Source organism: Pseudorca crassidens, chromosome 5 (genome assembly GCF_039906515.1).
Source record: "Pseudorca crassidens isolate mPseCra1 chromosome 5, mPseCra1.hap1, whole genome shotgun sequence".
Taxonomy (NCBI): domain Eukaryota; kingdom Metazoa; phylum Chordata; class Mammalia; order Artiodactyla; family Delphinidae; genus Pseudorca; species Pseudorca crassidens.
Genome location: NC_090300.1, coordinates 15631207 through 15650454, shown reverse-complemented (window position 1 = coordinate 15650454; position 19248 = coordinate 15631207). Strand labels below are relative to the sequence as shown.

The 19248-nt window shown below is 40.0% G+C and overlaps 1 protein-coding gene across 1 annotated transcript in view; it reads right to left on the bottom strand.

Moving 5' to 3' along the window:
• The window catches only part of COL6A5 (collagen type VI alpha 5 chain), a 108088-nt gene that overhangs the window by 48011 nt on the left and 40829 nt on the right, over positions 1-19248 (bottom strand). Inside the window, exons 20-30 of the mRNA XM_067737429.1 lie at positions 17533-17568; positions 16975-17037; positions 15274-15336; positions 14013-14075; positions 12647-12709; positions 11158-11208; positions 11035-11070; positions 9270-9332; positions 7278-7340; positions 4913-4948; positions 4757-4793 (exon numbers count right to left, since the gene is read on the bottom strand). Coding sequence (XP_067593530.1) covers positions 4757-4793; positions 4913-4948; positions 7278-7340; positions 9270-9332; positions 11035-11070; positions 11158-11208; positions 12647-12709; positions 14013-14075; positions 15274-15336; positions 16975-17037; positions 17533-17568 — 574 coding nt within the window. The remainder of the gene's footprint in view (positions 1-4756; positions 4794-4912; positions 4949-7277; positions 7341-9269; positions 9333-11034; positions 11071-11157; positions 11209-12646; positions 12710-14012; positions 14076-15273; positions 15337-16974; positions 17038-17532; positions 17569-19248) is intronic.

Here is a 19248-nt window from a genome sequence, read left to right as displayed (position 1 = left end):
AGGCTGATGGTGGCCTCATAGAATGAGTTTGGGAGTGTTTCTTCCTCTGCAATTATTTGGAAGCGTTCAAGACGGATGGGTGTTAGCTCTTCTCTAAATGTTTGATAGAATTCACCCAGGAAGCCATCTGGTACTGGACTTTTGTTTGTTGGAAGATTTTTAATCACAGTTTCAATTTCATTACTTGTGATTGGTCTGTTCATATTTTCTATTTCTTCCTAGCTCAGTCTTAGAAGGTTATACCTTTGTAAGAATTTGTCCGTTTCTTCCTGGTTGTCCATTTTATTGGCATAGATTTGCTTGTAGTAGTCTCTTAGGGTGCTGTGTATTTCTGTGGTGTCTCTTGTAACTTCTCCTTTTTCATTTCTATTTTTATTGATTTGAGTCCTCTCCCTCTTTTTCTCAATGAGTCTTGCTAATTGTTTAACAATTTAGTTTATCTTCTCAAAGAACCAGCTTTCAGTTTTATTGATCATTGCTACTATTTTCTTTGTTTCTATTTCATTTATTTCTGCTCTGATCTTTATGATTTCTTTCCTTCTGCTAACTTTGGGTTTTGTTTGTTCTTCTTTCTCTAGTCCCTTTAGGTGTAAGGTTAGATTATTTATTTATGATTTTTCTTGTTTCTTGAGGTAGGCTTGTATTGCTATAAACTTTCCTCTTAGAACTGCTTTTGTTGCATCCCATAGGTTTTGGATTACTGTGTTTTTGTTGTAATTTGTCTCTAGGTGTTTTTTGATTTCCTCTTTGATTTCTTCAGTGATCTCTTGGCTATTTAGTAACTCATTGTTTAGCCTCCATGGGTTTGTGTTTTTTACGTTTTTTTTCCCTGTAATTCATTTCAAATCTCATAGCGTTGTGGTTGGAAAACATGTTTGATATGATTTCAATTTTCTTAAATTTACCAAGGCTAATTTGTGACCGAAGATGTGATTTATCCTGGAGAATGTTCCATGGGCACTGGAGAAGAAAGTGTGATCTGCTGTTTTTGGATGGAATGTCCTATAAATATCAATTAAATACACTGGCCTATTGTGTCATTTAAAGCTTGTGTTTCCTTATCAATTTTCTCTCTGTATGATATGTCCATTGGTATAAGTGAGGTGTTAAAGTCCCCCACTATTATTGTGTTACTGTCGATTTCCTGTTTTATAGCTGTTAGCATTTGCCTTATGTATTGAGGTGCTCCTATGTTGGGTGCATATATATTTATAATTGTTATATCTTCTTCTTGGATTGAACCCTTGATCATTATGTAGTGTCCTTCCTTGTCTTTTGTAACATTCTTTATTTTAAAGTCTATTTTATCTGATATGAGTATTGTTACTCCAGCTTTCTTTTGATTTCCATTTGCATAGAATATCTTTTTCCATCCCCTCACTTTCAGTCTGTATGTGTCCCTTGGACTGAAGTGGGTCTTTTGTAGACAGCATATATATATATATATAATATATATATATTATATATATATATATATCTTGTTTTTGTATCCATTCACTAAGCCCGTGTCTTTTGGTTGGAGCATTTAATCCATTAACATTTGAGGTAATTATTAATATGTATGTTCCTATTACCATTTTCTTAATTGTTTTGGGTTTGCTTTTGTAGGTCCTTTACTTCTCTTGTGTTTCCCACTTAGAGAAGTTCCTTTAGCATTTGTTGTAGAGCTGGTTTGGTGGTGCTGAATTCTTTTAGCTTTTGCTTGTCTATAAAGCTTTTGATTTCTCCATTGTATCTGAATGAGATCCTTGCTGGGTAGAGTAATCTTGGTTGTAGGTTTTTCCCTTTCATCACTCTAAATATATCATGCCACTCCTCCCTGGCTTGTAGAGTTTCTGCTGAGCAATCAGCTGTTAACCTTATGAGGGTTCCCTTGTATGTTACTTGTTGTTTTTCCCTTGTTGCTTTTAATAATTTTTCTTTGTCTTTAATTTTTGTAAATTTGATTACTATGTGTCTCGGTGTGTTTCTCCTTAGGTTTATCCTGTCTGGGACTCTCTGTGCTTCCTGGTCTTGGGCAGCTATTTCCTTTCCCATGTTAGGGAAGTTTTCAACTATAATCTCTTCAAATATTTTCTGAGATCCTTTCTCTCTCTCTTCTTCTGGGACTGGTATAATGCAAATATTGGTCCGTTTAATGTTGTCCCAGAGGTCTCTTAGGGTGTCTTCATTTATTTTCATTCTTTTTTTCTTTATTCTGTTCCATGGCAGTGAATTCCACCATTCTGTCTTCTTCCAGGTCAGTTATCCATTCTTCTGCCTCAGTTATTCTGCTATTGGTTCCTTCTAGTGTATTTTTCATTTCAGTTATTGTATTGTTCATCTCTGTTTGTTTGTTCTTTAATTCTTCTAGGTCTTTGTTAAACATTTCTTGCATCTTCTCAATCTTTACCTCCATTCTTTTTCCAAGGTCCTGGATCATCTTCACTATCAATATTCTGAATTCTTTTTCTGGAAGGTTGCCTATCTCCACTTCATTTAATTGTTTTTCTGGGGTTTTATCTTGTTCCTTCATCTGGTACATAGCCTTCTGCCTTTTCACTTTATCTGTCTTTCTGTGAATGTGGTTTTTGTTCCACAGGCTTCAGGATTGTAGTTCTTGTTTCTATAGTCTTCCCTCTGGTAGATGAGGCTATCTAAGAGGCTTGTGCAAGCTTCCTGATGGGACGGACTGGTGGTGGGTAGAGCTGGGTGTTGCTCAGGTGGGCAGAGCTCAGTAAAACTTTAATCTACTTGTCTGGTGATAGGTGGGGGTGAGTGCCCTCCCTATTCGTTGTTTGGCCTGAGGTGACCCAGCACTTGAGGCTACAGGCTCTTTAGTGGTGCTAATCATGGACTCCAGGAGCGCTCATGTCAAGGAGTACATCCCAGAACTTCTGCTGCCAGTGTCCATTTCCCTGCAGTGAGCCACAGCCACCCCCCACCTCTGCAGGAGACCCTCCAACACTAGCAGGTAGGTCTCATTCAGTCTCCTATGAGGTCACTTCTCCTTCTCCCTGGGTCCTGATACACACACTACTTTGTGTTTGCCCTCCAAGAGTGGAATCTCTGTATCCCCCAGTCCTGTTTAAGTTCTGCAATCAAATCCTGCTAGCCTTCAAAGTCTAATTCTCCGGGAATTCCTCCTCCTGTTGCCAGACCCCCAGGCTGGGAAGCCTGACATGGGTCTCAGAACCTTCAATCCAGTGGGTGGACTTCTGTGGTATAATTGTTCTCCATTTTGTGAGTCACCCACTCACCAGTTATGAGATTTGATTTTATTGTGATTGCACCCCCTCCTACCATCTCATTGTAGTTTCTCCTTTGCCTTTGGATGTGATGTATCTTTTTTAGTGAGTTCCAGTGTCTTTCTATCAATGATTGTTCAGCAGTTACTTGTGATTCTGGTGCTCTTGCAAGAGGGAGTCCTTACAGTTGTTTTAAACTTGTTTTTGTTGTTGGTCTTTCCTGGCCATACACTTGCAATGACTACATTTTTATCCAGTCTCTTATAATAAGTCTTTCTGATTTTCCCATTTTCCATTCTTCTGACTGTGATTGTATAGGCATGAATATAAATTGAAACATGAAGAAAGACAAATCACCTAGAATTCTACCACCCTAACACAATACATGGTTACATTTTCCCAATTCCTCTTCTAGTATTTGTTTCTATGTATATATATTTACCTATATGTAAAAATGAAGAGTCAATTTAATTTTCTAGTTTTTAATGACAATATTTTTCATATTTGTGTGAGTCTTCATAAAAATCATATCTGCTTAATATTTTATCAGAGCATGATGGACTATAACCCAATTATTCTATAAGTATAAACAGTCTACTTATATAGTCATTTTTCTCTAATGAATAATATTTCAGCAACCTCTGTACCTATAATTTTTTTCCTTTATTTCCTTAGCATAAATTTCCAGAAATGAGATCACTGGGTTTCTTTCTACTTCATATTCTCCTTGATCATAATGAAAGACAACCTCTCTCTTTGTTGACCCTGCTTTATTCCTTTGTTGAAACTACTATTTTTTTAAAAAAAATTATTTTATTGAAGCATAGTTGATTTACAATGTTGTGTTAATTTCTCCTGTACAGATAAGTGATTCAGTTATTCATATATATACATATACACATTATTTTCCATTATGGTTTATCTCAGGATAGTGAATATGCTTCCCTGTGCTACACAGTAGGACCTTGTTGTTTACCCTTTCTATATGTAATAGTTTGCACCTGCTAATCCCAAACTCCCAATCAATCCCTCCCCACCCCCCACCCCCTTGGCAACCACAAGTGTGTTCTCTATGTCTCTGAGTCTGTGAAACTATTCTCTTGCTGCTTCCCATCATTTCCTATAACCAGATTCAATGACTTCCATTCAAGCAGCCTTCATTAATTAAGTAGCCAACCAATCCCAGATCCCCATGTCCATCCCTTTAACACCATGCCCTCCAGGCCTTTGTACATAATTGTTATACTAGTGTGAGCTGAGTCACACACCTTTTGAGTTGGTCACTGATTGTTTCCCACAGGCATGTTTTCTCTCCCTCTAGGAAGCACACCTCTGAGCTAAGGCATGTGCCTTTTCCTTCCTCCTTTGTTGTGAGCTGTTCCCACAGCAGGCACTCACAGCAAGCCTGCTGCCAAGGACATATGGTTTCTCCACCAGTGAGTTCAGCCTACTGATTCCACATCCCCACACTGCCTTCATCCTAAGTGCCCTCACTAATCAATGATGCTCTACAACACACAGATACTCACGACTATGGTCCTGCATGAACTGGATTAGATCACATTGCTGTACATGAAAAAGGAGAGAGAAAATCAGAAACATGAACACAGTGAATTCCAAGTGGCCATATTCATTTCCCAGTGAACAGGTTGCATTTTTGTGTGTGTGAATAAGACGATACATACAGAATATACCCGCTGCCCTGCCATGCCTTTAGGGCCCTAGGAAAACAAAAACAGAGCAAGTTATTGGTATGTGAATTGGAGTCTTCAGTGCTCTTCCCCCACACACTGAGAGTATAAACCTTTCTGTTTCAGTATTTGATCAATTAAGCTAATGTCTACCTAGAATGAACTGAATGACTTTTCTAGGACGACAAGAAGGAAAGAAACAAAAGTACTTTTTAAAGATACTTGTACTGCAGACAGAACATTTAGAAGGCATTTCTCATAATAATACTTAAAATTATAAACAGCAGGCTTCCCAAAGAGTAGCATGAAGGAGAGACATTTACTGAAGTATATTTAAAACACTGGCAGCAGCACACAGCCTCAACATATGTGAAAAAAAAAAGACAATTACATAGCCAAATGGACATTACACAGAAGGAGAGCATACACACTAAGCTCATAAATGCTGAAGGTGATGGAGGAAAGGAATACAGATAATTGGGTGAGATGAGTCAGGGAAGACGCTAAACACAGTCAGCTGCCTTTCTTGACAGTGTGAGCTTTTCTCATTTTCCTTTTAATTCCTTTTTATCAGGATCAGCCTTCTTCTTGGCAGTTGGTTCTCAATGTGTTTGCACATATGAATCCCTTTGGGCAGCTTTTAAGTATTATTATGAGAAATGCCTTCTAAATGTTCTATCTGCAGTACAAGTATCTTTAAAAAGTACTTTTGTTTCTTTCCTTCTTGTCGTCCTAGAAAAACCATTCAGTTCAGTCTAGGTAGACATTAGCTTAATTGATCAAACACTGAAAGCTAGGATGTTTGCTGGCTTCAGAAAATGCTGTCACATGCTCATGATTGCTGTATGATTTCACTGACCCCTCAGAAGCTCATCCATGAATGTCAGTGTAAGAACCTCTGTTCTAAATGACAACTGGGCATCTGTCCATCCATCCATCTATCCATCTATCCATCCATCCATTCATCCATCCATTGAACAGTTAAGTGTCTGCTGAATGCTGATGTGGCCCACTGTGTGCTGCTGGTATTAACCAGAGCTGTCATGGCATCCATGATTCTACCCACTGGGGGCATATTTTCTTCCTGACCCAAATCAAGAAATATGCATCTCACTAAAAGATTCAGAGTCTTATTTTTCCATTTACAAGAAACAGCAGAAAACAGAAAAAAAATGCACAGCCATTTAAACAGAGAGAGGAAGAGTTTCCAGCTAATGAATAGAGTAGGCAGCCCACATCCTACAGAAGATCAGAACTGTGGAGAGTAGGTTCCAAAAGACTGAGTTTAAGAATAACTTAGAGCAACTCCTTAAGGAGAGACTGAGGACCACAGGCATGAGACAGAGAAACCATGGTATACCAGACCAGCATGGCCAAACACAAGAGCAGGAGGATATGGGACCTCCAGGGAGAGCTCCAGAATCTGGAAAGGAGGCAAATCCAGACCAGTCCAGATTGATTCAGAGACCAGATTCTCACCCACATGACTAAGAATAGTCACCAGTTCCTTAATTCAAAAGAAAGAAAAGATTGTACCAGAGTATCCTTTACAGTGAGTTGATTATCATTCTACTACAGATTCAGTTTTCCGCAAAACATCCATGTTTTTGTTTTCTTTATAAAGTTGCAAGTTAAAGAACCCCTCCAGGTAGTCAGAAAACAATCACAATACACAAAACAAGAGAAGCAGTTTCTCCTGTCCTTACACAATGCTTCCTGCACCTCACACACAAAACACAGATGCTGGCAACATTTAGTTCTTATTTGACTGTTCTCTTTAGGGGAGAGAGACATGTTAATGTCATCACAATAACACATAAGGCACTAAAATAGAGATATGGATATCTTGTCAGTGGGAGATGTGCCTGGCTCTGTCCAGGAATGCTTCTAGAGGTGCCATTTCTTTTGTAATTGAATCACAGTGGAAAGTTGCAATTTTATTTCCAAATCTCCCCAGCGTCTATATCGTGAGGTCAGGAAGGCAAAAATAGTGGTTTGGGAAATCCTATCAACCTGTCAGGACACCTTAATGAAGCTTATGCATTCTCATCCCTATTTTTTTCCTTCAGTAAAAATTAACAGTCACAGCTCATATTTGCATTGAACTTTATAGTTTATAAAGAGCATTCACATTTGACTATCTGATCCTCACAGCTACCTTTTGAGGTGTTTCCAACAGGACATGTCATTCCCATTTTAGAAGGAAATTGAGAGACCCAGGGACTAGTCCAAGTGCACCCAGGTAGCAAGAAGCAGAGTCTGGACTTGAACCAGTGATTCTGCCTTTAAATTCTGTGCTCATTCCAGTGGGCACCCTAGGAAGCAGCACATGACCCTTAGTTCTAATGAGTGTACTTACTCTCCGTCCAGGAGGGCCTTGACGTCCTTGAGAGCCTTCCTCACCTTTCAAACCTACAGTGAGCTGCAGGTAGAAATATACATGAGTTTCCACATCCTCTATCCATGGAGACTACCTCAGCCTTAATGTGACTTTATAATTTAAAAAAATTTTTAGCAAAAGCAACTATTAATTCAAGTTAAGCAAATTCCTTACGTGTAATATAGATAGCCATTCTTTTTTCCCACAGAACTCACAGAAAAATTAATTTTTCCAATAGTTCATTGTTAGTGTATAGAAACACAACTGACTTCTATATATTGGTTTTGTATCTTGAAACTTTACTGAATTTGTTTATTATTTCTAACAGTTTTTTTTTTTAACATCTTTATTGGAGTATAATTGCTTTACAATGGTATGTTAGTTTCAGCTTCACAACAAAATGAATCAGTTATATATATACATATATTCCCATATCTCTTCCCGCTTGCGTCTCCCTCCCTCCCACCCTCCCTATCCCACCCCTCCAGGCGAGAGGGTGTGGAGAAAAGGGAACCCTCTTACACTGTTGGTGGGAATGTAAATTGATACAGCCACTGTGGAGAACAGTATGGAGGTTCCTTAAAAAGCTACAAATAGAACTACCATATGACCCAGCAATCCCACTACTGGGCATATACCCTGAGAAAACCATAATTCAAAAAGAGTCATGTACCAAAATGTTCTAACAGTTTTTAATGAAGTCTTTAAGATTTTCTATCTATAAGATCATATCATCTGCAAACAGACACTTTTACTTCTTCCTTTCCAATTTGGATGACTTTTATTTCTTTTTCTTGCCTAATTGCTCTAGCTAGGACTTCCAGTATTATGTTGAAAAGGACTAGTGAGAGTGGACACCTATGTCTTGTTCCTGGTCTTCGCAGGAAAGCTTTCAGCCTTTCATTGTTGAGTGTGATGTTAGTTGTGGATTTTTCAAATATGGCCTTTATTATGTTGAGGTAATTTCCTTCTATACCCAATTTGTTAAGAGTTTTTATATTGAAAGGATGTTGAATTTTGTCAAATGTTTTTTCAGCATTTATTGAGATGATCATATGATTTTTATCTTTCATCCTAAATAGTAATTCTTAATTATTGGTAAACATTCATTTCCCTCTTAGCCTCTTCATTTAGTGATATCCTTTGCTCTGGCACTGGCTGTGCATTTAAATCTAAATTAGTCATAAGCTAGAACTGGCGCTTTAAACAAGTGAATACACTATAGCACACGGAGATCTAATAAAAAGCTGCCATCTGCAAAGAATTAAATAAGAAAAATAATTCCCCACATATATAAGGACATGGGTTGGCTGTATCATTCCCATAACTCAAGGTGATGGATATAGATACTAATGAAATTTGTCCAGTCAGATGTAAAATATCTGTTGAATTGCATCTCTTTCATGCTGGTAATGACCTTCGATATTACACTGAAACTTTAAAATGAAAGGATGCTTGTCTTGGCATTTTGGTTTTTTAATAAGTATAACACTCTACTCTGCACTTTGCTATTTAGAACATCTCAACAGCTTTCCTTAAAATGAATACACCAGGTGACCTTGGCTCTGGGGACTGGAACTGTCAGAAAACGCTCCAGGACAGAGTAGGAAGATGTCAGCTTCATTTCCACTCACAGGGTTAATATTCTGGGCTTTAATATGTGCCCTAGAAAAGACTGGAAGACACTGACACTTTTTAGAATAGCCTGTTATCAATCTGTAAATACTTAAAATAGTTCAGATTCATGGAAACATAGAATTTTAGAGCTGAAAGTAGCTTTTGTGTCATTAAGTTTAACTCCCATGTTATAGAAATAGAGACCTTGAAAAGATGTGTTGAAGATCACACAGCTAGGAAGTGGCATTTCAGATGACCCTGGGTTGGATTGACAATCCACATTAATAATTACAACATAAAAGCCAGAATCTTCCAAAGAAACATTTATTATTTCTGGAATTATAGGTCACTTACTGTTAGTCCCCTAAATCCTTTGGGTCCAGGCCCCCCAGGAATTCCAGGATCACCAACAACACCCTAAAGATTCAGATATAAGAAATCAAGATATTAAAATACTTGCTATGAAAGAATAAAAGTAATTCTCTCCAAACCAAAATCTAATTGATCTTATAACTATATCATATATTAAATATTAAATGTCATTTCTTCTTGTCATTTAGAACTAAGCCACTGATACACCTAGATATTCTCCAAACTATTTTAATTTTTTTGAGAATACAAATATTTATGCATCAATATCAATACAATGGCTATCCAATCAGTTACTAAAAATACCTAAAGAAAAATGCTTGAAAATCAAGGAAAACATATGGGGTATTGACTACATAAAGTACTAACTAATGAATTACTTCCTAAATTCATGAATCATTCCTCAAAAAGTTGAAGGTAAAAAGAAATTTATTCTGACTTTGGTGGAAAACTAATTTAACACTTATCAATATGCTAATTTACCATTTATCTGTAAATTGGAATATGCTAATTTTCTCTCTTTATCAGCAAATTAGAAAATTGGTCCTTTACAATGAGAACTCCTATCCTAACAGTTATTTATATAGTCCCTTCTTGAACCCTTCTCCACCTAAGGAAAGAATCTCTTTTGGTAATTCATCAATTAAAAGCACTCTTAAGGGAATCAAAAATTGGCTATTTTCCTATACTGTAGTTGATTCAATTTACTTACATTCTATTTTTTAATCCATATTTTCTATTTTAATTTGAGCATCAATGATTGGAAGATATACAAGATACTTTTATGTAATTAATTTTTATTGATGTATAATTGATTTACAGTGTTGTGTTAGTTTCAAGTGCACAGCAAAATGACTCAGTTATACACACACACATATATTATATATATATATATATTATTTTTCAGATTCTTTTCTTTTATAGTTTTTTACAAAATATTGAGTGTAGTTCCCTGTGCTATATATACAGTAGGTCCTTGTTGTTTATCTATTTTATACATAGTAGTGTATGTATGTTAATCTCGAACTCCTAATTTATCCCTCCCCCCTTCCCCTTTGGTAATCATAAGTTTGTTTTCTATGTCTGTGGGTCTATTTCTGTTTTGTAAATAAGTTCATTTTTAAGGATGCTTTTTTTTTTTAGATAAATCTTATTACAGAATTCCAGTGTATAAAACAGATATAACCTGAGCTACTCTGGTTGAAATGGAAGGAATGTCTTGTCGTAGAGCTTGGAGGTGAATTTCAGGCTGGTAGGCAATGAGGAATTCTAGAAGATGATTGACCAAGAGAGTAACATAATTAAGTTATACTTTGGGAAAAATCAAGAGAGTAGTGTTTGGGATTAACTGAAGCAGGTTAAAGTTGCAAGTAGGAGACTAATGAGAATATGGTAATCTTTCAGGTAAGAGGAAGTGAAAGCCACGATAATGAAGGGCAAAGTACAATAGCAGAAGGCAAGAGTTTTGCATGAGATCACCAGGGTAGATAAATCAAGAAAAGGACTAAGGACTAAACTTGAGAGGGTACCTAGAGGTAGGGTTTCAAGACAAGGGACATCAGGCAGTGAAGGACAAATTTTCCAATTTAAAGGTTCATAGGAGTTAAGTATGGTCCTTTCTTCATGAAGCTCAGGCAAACCGATTGTCTTGCTTTTTTTTTTCCTGTTTCATTCAGATCCACAGACTTATCTTAATTCTCAAGTAGAAGGTCAAGATCATGGTAAATTTGACAAGTTATATGCACAATACCTTTTGACCCATATCTCCAAGGAATCCTCTTTGGCCCTACGATTTTCAGCAGAGAACATAAATAAATCAACACACCATTTAATTGATTCACCAATTAAAGAAATAATTGTTTTCCATATTTACCTTTACTCCTTTTCGTCCCATAGGACCATAGCCCGGAATGCCATAATCACCCTGTGAATATATCAGTTCATTTCAATTTCTCAAGAGCGGAAATTAATTGTAACCTATACTGGGGAGATTATGGTGTCAGGATAAAAGCACCGGGGACTTCCAGGTGGAGGGGGCCTGATGAACTTGAACTCTGGGAATATTCATGCCGTTTAGTTTTCCACACTTCCTGGTATATGCCCTGGTATTTCTTTGCTCAGCTCCTGTGCAGACATGACAGGAGGCAGAGGTATGGTCATTTAAGACTAGTGGAGTCAGTGGCAGTTACTTGCCTGGAAAATTAGGAGCTGGTCCAAAGAACACTGGGTGAGGAATTTCCCAAAAAGGAATTGTAAATGGACAATAAACATAATGAAAGATGTTATCCTCACTAGTAACCAAAGAAATGCAATTTGAAACAGTAATGAGACATCATTTTTGGTCAGTAAAATTGGTAAAGATGAAATAAAAGAAAGTGACAATACCCATTGTTGGTGTGTATGCCCTGAAGTGAGCACTCTTCCTGCACAACACAAGGGTACATACATCCTTGGAATTTTCCTAAGGACGCTTTGCAATAGAGTTCAAAGCCTTAATTAAACATGTACATATTCCTTGAACCAGCTATGCTACTTCTAGAAATTTCTATGTAGAAATTAATTATGGTTTTATCCAAAAACTTAGTTACATACAAGAATATTCATTGCTGTGCTATTTTAAGACAGTGAAAAACTGAAAGCAAACTAAATATCCAGTAATAAGAAGTTGGTCAAGTGAACTAAGGTATATACATTCAGTAGAATATTTTGAAGCTATTGAAAGTAACTTTGAGGGAAAAATGTAATGACATGGAAGTATGCCCATGATACATTGTTAATAGGGAAAAATAATTTTTTTTCTGTCTCCAGGATATTAATAATAAATATTTCAAAATGGTGGGATTATGGGTAATTTTTCTTTCCCATTTCCCATGTTTTATGCTTAGTCAATTTTCTACAATATCTATGCCTAATATTTGTAATAAACATTATTTTTGAAAAGAAATTAATTTTTTTCCTATTTTTTTCTTATATTGACTGTTTTATGAACTGAGACTCTGGTACAGCCAGAGCAACTAGAACAGATACCCTGTTTCTTGATCCTACTACCCTCTTGTCACTCTGGAGTTTTACAAGAAGTCACCTGAGTTTCAACTGACATGGCCATATAAGTTGTTAAAATACTGAGCTCATCCATTATTCTCTCTGCATTCTCCTTTCCCTCTTGCTGTTCTCCCTTTGTTTTAGCAGACAGACTAGCTATAGAATGAGTGCTTCAGGGAGCAGGAGGAATGTCCCTACATCTTCCTAGGAGGTCCCAAAATACCTTCAGGACCCCAGGTGCTTAAGCTAATGGTGTCAGCCCCCTTCTCTTTACTGAGCCCTTGGAGCTGCTAAAGGGTAAGAGTTCTAAAACCTCATACTTGCTTTCCTTGCCGTCCAGCTTGCCCCAGTGGCCCTGGATCTCCAGGAATTCCAGGTTCTCCCTAGTGAGACAAGGACAGCTTCAGATCAGTAAAAATCAAACCTGGCTCCCACCATAGGATGTTCTGTCCACTAGTTGGGGACACTCAGGGTTCTCAGTGAGGGTTCAATGCTCAGCAAGCTAGGGAGTGTAAGAAACAAATAACGATCTTCCCAAAGGCAAGCAGGAAATACCAGCACAGCCCAAAGCTGGACTCAGCACTGCTTTCCCAGTGCTATAGAAGGACTAAAGGAGAAGAGAAAGAGTGGAAAATTTACTCCAGGGAAAGTGGATTCATTTGCTGATTTATTCACCCATCCAACAGTTATTTATCGTCCTGGAAAAGGAACAGTTGAACATGACTGATGTGGTCCTGCCCTCACCAAGAATACTCTGGTTAGAATGAGAGAAAATCAGGCAATTCTACACTGTATGATAAAGTTCAGGGTGCTGTGGCAGTGGAGAGAAGGGGACTCTTAAGTCAGATTTGGTGGGGCAGGCAGGCTGGCTGCCTGAAGGAAGGGAGCAGGGATGCTGAGGCTTAAAGGATAAGTTGTGTGAGCTGGAAGAAGGACCGAGGGAGGAGTGAGAATGGAGGAGGAAGGCACAGTGAGAAGCCTGGGCAGGCACACAGGAGGGAGATGAGCTAGGAAGCCTTAGAATTAAACAGGGTCAAAGGGTCTTCTAAGCTACTGGAAAATTTGGAGATTTTCTTAAGGGTCATCCGAAGGTAAGACCAGTGACATAATCTGTGGGACTCAAATGAAATCATGGCCCTTAACTCAAAAGCAAACTTTCCAGACTGTGATAGCAGAGCTTGAGGCCAAGTAGGGGCGCCTTCTAAGCGAGGGCCCCTGTGTGACTGAACGGGTCCCAGGCCCACGAAGCTGGCCCTGGGGGAGGGAGCTGCTGAAAGGTTTTGAGCAGGGCAGTGAGATTCTGAACAGGCCAACAGTCTGTCTCTAACGATCTCCAATAAGGACATTTCTGAGAAGGTAGTCTGAGTTAGACCTAGAACTGCATGCATGAACAGATCTGAGTTCTGACATCCCCCATGCCCCTGGCCGACTCTACCACCAAGTGCCTTGACACATTCACGAAACCAGCGAGTTGAGTTTATCAGAGTTGTTTCATGATAGGTGAATAAACCTTGTCTCTCCCAGTGAAATGGGGCAGTTTCAGAGAGGAAGGAAAAGAATGTTGGCAGAAAGCTGGTGAGTGGTTGATTGTGCCTGGATCATGTGAAGAATTAACATGAAAATCAAGGGAAAAAAATGGAGCTACTCTTTCCTCAGTATCTGAAATCTGTAAGAGATAACACTTACCTTTTTCCCCAAAAGTCCAGGCCTTCCAACACTCCCTTTATCTCCCACTGGCCCAGGAGCACCCTGAAAGAATATAGGAAACACAGATGTTGGTGCTACAGCAATTTGTACAAAACCTGTTAGATTAGTTTTGCTTTTCTTCGTGTTATTTGTAGCAACTTCTTGATGCCTCCTTAACAGGAAACCCAGCCTGAAACCAGGTGACTCAGGCTACAGTCCTGGTTAGAGGACCCCAAGTCTTCATTGGCAGGGACATCGCTAGTCCAAATGGGGACTTAGTGAGAAATAAAAAAGGCACTCTTGACACAACACGTTATTTCGTTAGAACAAGACATTGTGCTGTCATTGTCACTTTTGTGCTCTGTGTCATCCACACATATAAAATGGGATGTCAAATGTGTTTCAGTTTCCCGATCTGCAAAGGGGCAAAACGGTCTTTCACAAATATGCTGGGAAGATAACTGAGCAAACATGGGTATCGCTTGCCTTCTAAACTCTCACTATCTGAGCTGAAAAACTGAATAGATTCAGAACATTTTTTTTTTTTTTTTTTTTTTTTTGTGGTACGCAGGCCTCTCACTGTTGTGGTCTCTCCCGTTGCGGAGCACAGGCTCTGGACGTGCAGGCTCAGAGGCCATGGCTCACGGGCCTAGCCGCTCCGTGGCATGTGGAATCTTCCTGGACCAGGGCACGAACCTGTGTCCCCTGCATCGGCAGGCGGGCTCTCAACCACTGCACCACCAGGGAAACCCAAGATTCAGAACATTTTTAATATGAATCTCTCACCATCCAAACTCTCATTACTTACTGTCAGAAACTTGGGAATCAAGTAGTTTCAGAGGGTGAATTCAAAGCTGAACTTAAGAATCAAATAAATTTGGGTAGCGAGGGTTCTTTGCAGAGTCCATTTCAAATATCTATAGTCAATGGAGATAGGCATGGCACCGATAATTTTTAAAAGTTAGAAAAAGCAGAATAATGTATCAGGTTTTGAAATATTCATGAGTCAGCAAGATGTGCATTCTTCTAAAGGCTTCCTTCAGGCGGATAAAGTGGGTTTGTGCTTTCCAAGTCAAACTCCCGGGAAGGAGAAAGGCGAATGTACAAGGAATCTGAGCTGTGCTAAAGATTTGTCCCAAGTTAATCCCCAAATGAAATACTCCATACTAGATAATGTAAAAAAAACTCTACGTGAAGACGTCTTTGAAGCAAGAGGAAAATGAAGGTTGGAGACCATTGAGGTACCATCTGAGTCACGCACCTGAGGTCCTTTGTGCCCCTCGTTTCCCTTCTCTCCTTTCCTGCCGCGAAGTCCATTTGACCCCTTGGATGGTAACAAAAGAAACACAATACAATGAAGTAAATGAAAACTGACTTTCTTTTTGGGCCTCTCACTGTTGTGGCCTCTCCTGTTGCGGAGCACAGGCTCCAGGCGCACAGGCTCAGTGGCCATGGCTCACGGGCCCAGCCGCTCCACAGCATGTGGGATCTTCCCAGACCAGGGCATGAACCCATGTCCCCTGCATCGGCAGGTGGACTCTCAACCACTGCGCCACCAGGGAAGCCCAAAAACTGACTTTCTTCATTAGTGCTTTTGAAACACCTGCATGGAAAAGCATCTATCCAGCCCTTCAAGCAGCTTTAACACTGAGATTAAGCATGTCTCAGAAGAGGAGTTGAAAGGAGACCCAGACTCAGTGGAGCAGCTCTTATGAAGGAATATCCTGCCTGAGTGTAAGACCTCATCCCTCTGTGGCAGGGAGAAATGGAAAAGAGACTAAAAGGAGAAATAAAGCCCATAGAAGTAGGGAGACATAAACAATAGGCAGATGGATTCCTTTGATGGGGCAGGTTGCCTGGGCCAAAGTGCATCAATGTGTAAAAGAGAAAGCAAGTTAGCACAAAAGGACATTTTAGCAGCAGATCCCTATCAGAGGAATTAAAGCATATTTTTTTTGTCATATTTCCCACCAAATGCATGGTTCTCATATGGTTCTCTCACACAGAAAGAAAAGCTGGAGGTGCTGGTATTGTTTCTCATCACCAAAGCAGCAGCTGTAAGATGTCCTGGTTGCCCAGTGCAAATGGTGGTTACAGCCCCTGGGCTGGCCTTGTTTCACAGCCTGAGCATCAAAGGGACCCTGGAGGGGCTGAGGTAATGTCACCCCTCTCTCGACAAAGTCTGGGGATGAATTTAGGTTGGTCCCATGGTTACTCATTCTAGAGGACACCAGAACCACTCAAGAGAATTCCAAATTCAGACTTAGTATGAAGAATCTAGAACTTTCTAGAAGAAAAATGAACTCCTGGAAAGGTCTTAGGATGGACACATCTATGTAGGCAGATCCTTCTAGACAAGTTCAGGCTTAAAGTAGACTCCATCAGGTGACTATGTACCCATGTGTTGCAAACCATTCTCTAGGATGACCCTGGCGTATTTCTGACATGGAAAAGAAACAGAGATGTCCTAATTCCAGTGCCCATCTCACTAATGATATGACCAAGAAAAAAATGCAGATGACTCACATAGAGCCCTATCGGTGATATTCCAGAGCACTGTCACCCCCTATAGAGTCAGCTTTGGAAGAGGTGAGTAATAGTTGCCAATTCCTAACTTTCCTTCATTGGAGTCTGCGTGCAGAACCTCACTTAAGAAAAATCCATTTGTTGATCTGGATACTGATTACTAACATAGTATTAAGGTCTCAATAATTCACTATGACTAAAAGGCAGACATGATGCCAGGTATACGCAAGAGCAAGCCTTTCTTCTATCAGTGAGCTGCAAATTTTGACAGAGCCAAATCACCCACCCTCAATGGGAAATGTAGAATCCCAGAGAAATGTACCATGGAGGAGGGCGGGGGCAGCTTCAAATTGTCTCAGTTTATTTATTTTTATACAGAACTACATCTTCCCATCAGAATAACAACATTATCAGTATTACAAATATTCCAACATACCTGTGAGCCTTGTAATCCTTCGGCTCCTGATGCACCTTTAAGTCCAGGGTTCCCTGGTTCCCCCTGATGGATGAGTTTTCAGTGTTAAGATTCTCTTCACGTGGTTTCCATATACGTTTTCTCTTCATAGTACCTAGTGCTTCAGGGCTTCAGGGCATGGTACCCAGGAACTATCTTGTCTCACTCTTGGCTCATGCCCTACTTGGCCTAGGATTGTACTCTTCCAAACTGTCTGAGAATCGAACTCCAGGTAATTTCTTACTCTAAGACAGAATTTCACTCTCTTGCAGTCAATGCCCAGGGTATGTGAATAGCACAGCCTTCAGGGCTGCACAGGTCCCCTGTCTCTGAAGTGTCTGTGAAGGAGGCTTGCCTTAGGTCAGGCCTGTCCTGTGTCTGGCAGTCTAACTGATCCCCTAGTCAGTGGGGCTCATGTCCAGTGCTCAGCCCTTCCTACAGCAGCCGCATCAAACGCTAACTCATTGGCAGTACCATCTGCCTGTGGGACATCTCCTTGGCCTCACCTCCCACAGAGGACGTGGGGGAAAGGATACTCACCGAGGCGCCCTGGACCCCCCTCTGGCCTTCTCTTTCCTGTATCAGAAAAGACAAACTGTTAGTGTGTGAGTGTCTGGATGGAGACTACTTAGAGGCAACCCGACCTGTCTTGTCCCTGACAGACAGAGTAACGAGCAGCTCGCAGAAATGTTTTCCCCGAATCGCTCTCCAAAGACAAGTTTACACACTGGGCATTTAATTACCAACTAACATTTGGAGGATGGATCGCAAACCAATCCAAAAGTCATTACAGACCTAGCTCCAGTCTGACAACCCTGACAATTATCCGGGAGGCTGTTTGGAGAATGAAATCATCCTGAAGCACCTGTCTGATACCTCCCCTCTCCAGCAAATCCTACAACGTACTGTCTGCTGATCAGAGGTTTCCTGCGTGAGAACAAGCTGTGCCATATCCGTCTCTCTCTGTCCTGGGTCCCTGATCGTATCTTAGGGGGGAATACAAACTCGTTATACACAGTGCTTCCCATGAGCCCGCTGGGGTTAGACTCCATGGAATTCTCCAAGGAGGAAATGGCTGATGGGGTCAGGTCAGCTCTGTGCTGGTCCAAATGCCACCAGAAAAGCTGGTCTGAAGCTAAAATCTGACAGCACCTCTCCAGAAGCTACCTCAAATTGCCAGTGCAGGCTCTCCACCTAGTGGCTGTCTCTGCTTTCCAGAGGGTAGCCAAGCGGGAAGAAAATCCAAGCCCCAGATCCTAACTTTCTCCCTAAATAGCAATGATGAGTCTACTCTCACCCCTTACCTCCCACCTCTGCCTCATTGAGAGAGCCGCAGAACATCTCATCCATTGATCTACTTTGTGTGGTGATAAACAACTATGATTATTTTATGTACAAAACAAATACTTAAAACGTTTTCCTACGTTCACTTGGAAAGGTAGCCATGGAAATGATTTCAGAGCAGCTGTTTTCTTTCAACTGCCCAGCTTCTGAACCTCCTTAGAATAAAACACCTGACCAAATATCACCTCCACCAGTTTGGCTGATGATTAGAATTCTTCCACGGAGGTTCTACCCCTCGATTCAGGTACTCTTTGCTTTTAAAATGCAAATACCCTTTGGGAGAAGTTACCCATTGTAACTTGTCAGCCGTTTGTACATTGATGTGACTCACAGAACTCTTGACAGATGAAAGAAGAGCAGAAACAGTACAGTTTGAAGCCACTGTTTCCATGATGTCATAATTCTGTCTACATTAAAAAGCAAGGACAAAATAGCATTCCTATTTTAGTAGCACAATGGTTAGGGACGTGTCGTCAGAAGTCAGACAGTCTTGAGCTCACCCCTGCCCTGTAAAGCCTGGGTGGCACAGAGCAATTGCACAATAGGTCTGAGCCTGGCTGATTAGGAGTGAGACTCCCTGGGTTCAAACCCCAGCTCTACCATTTACCTATCCTGATCCTGGGCAACTTGTCCAAGGTTTCTTGCTTTTTCTCATCTGTAAAATGGATATAATAATAGTATCTACCTGATAGATTTGTTATGAGGATTAAACAAAGTAGTATTTGAAAGTGATTTGATTGGGACCTGGCACAAAATACGTGCTCTAGAAGTATAAATACTATTATTTATATGTATTCCTTGTGCCTGACAGGCCAAAGGCAATGGGCCTGGAACATGGTTTCAAATGCTCTGGTTCTTAGTACATGGATCCGTTGCTTTGTCAATAGCTGGGGCAACAATTAATTTACACAG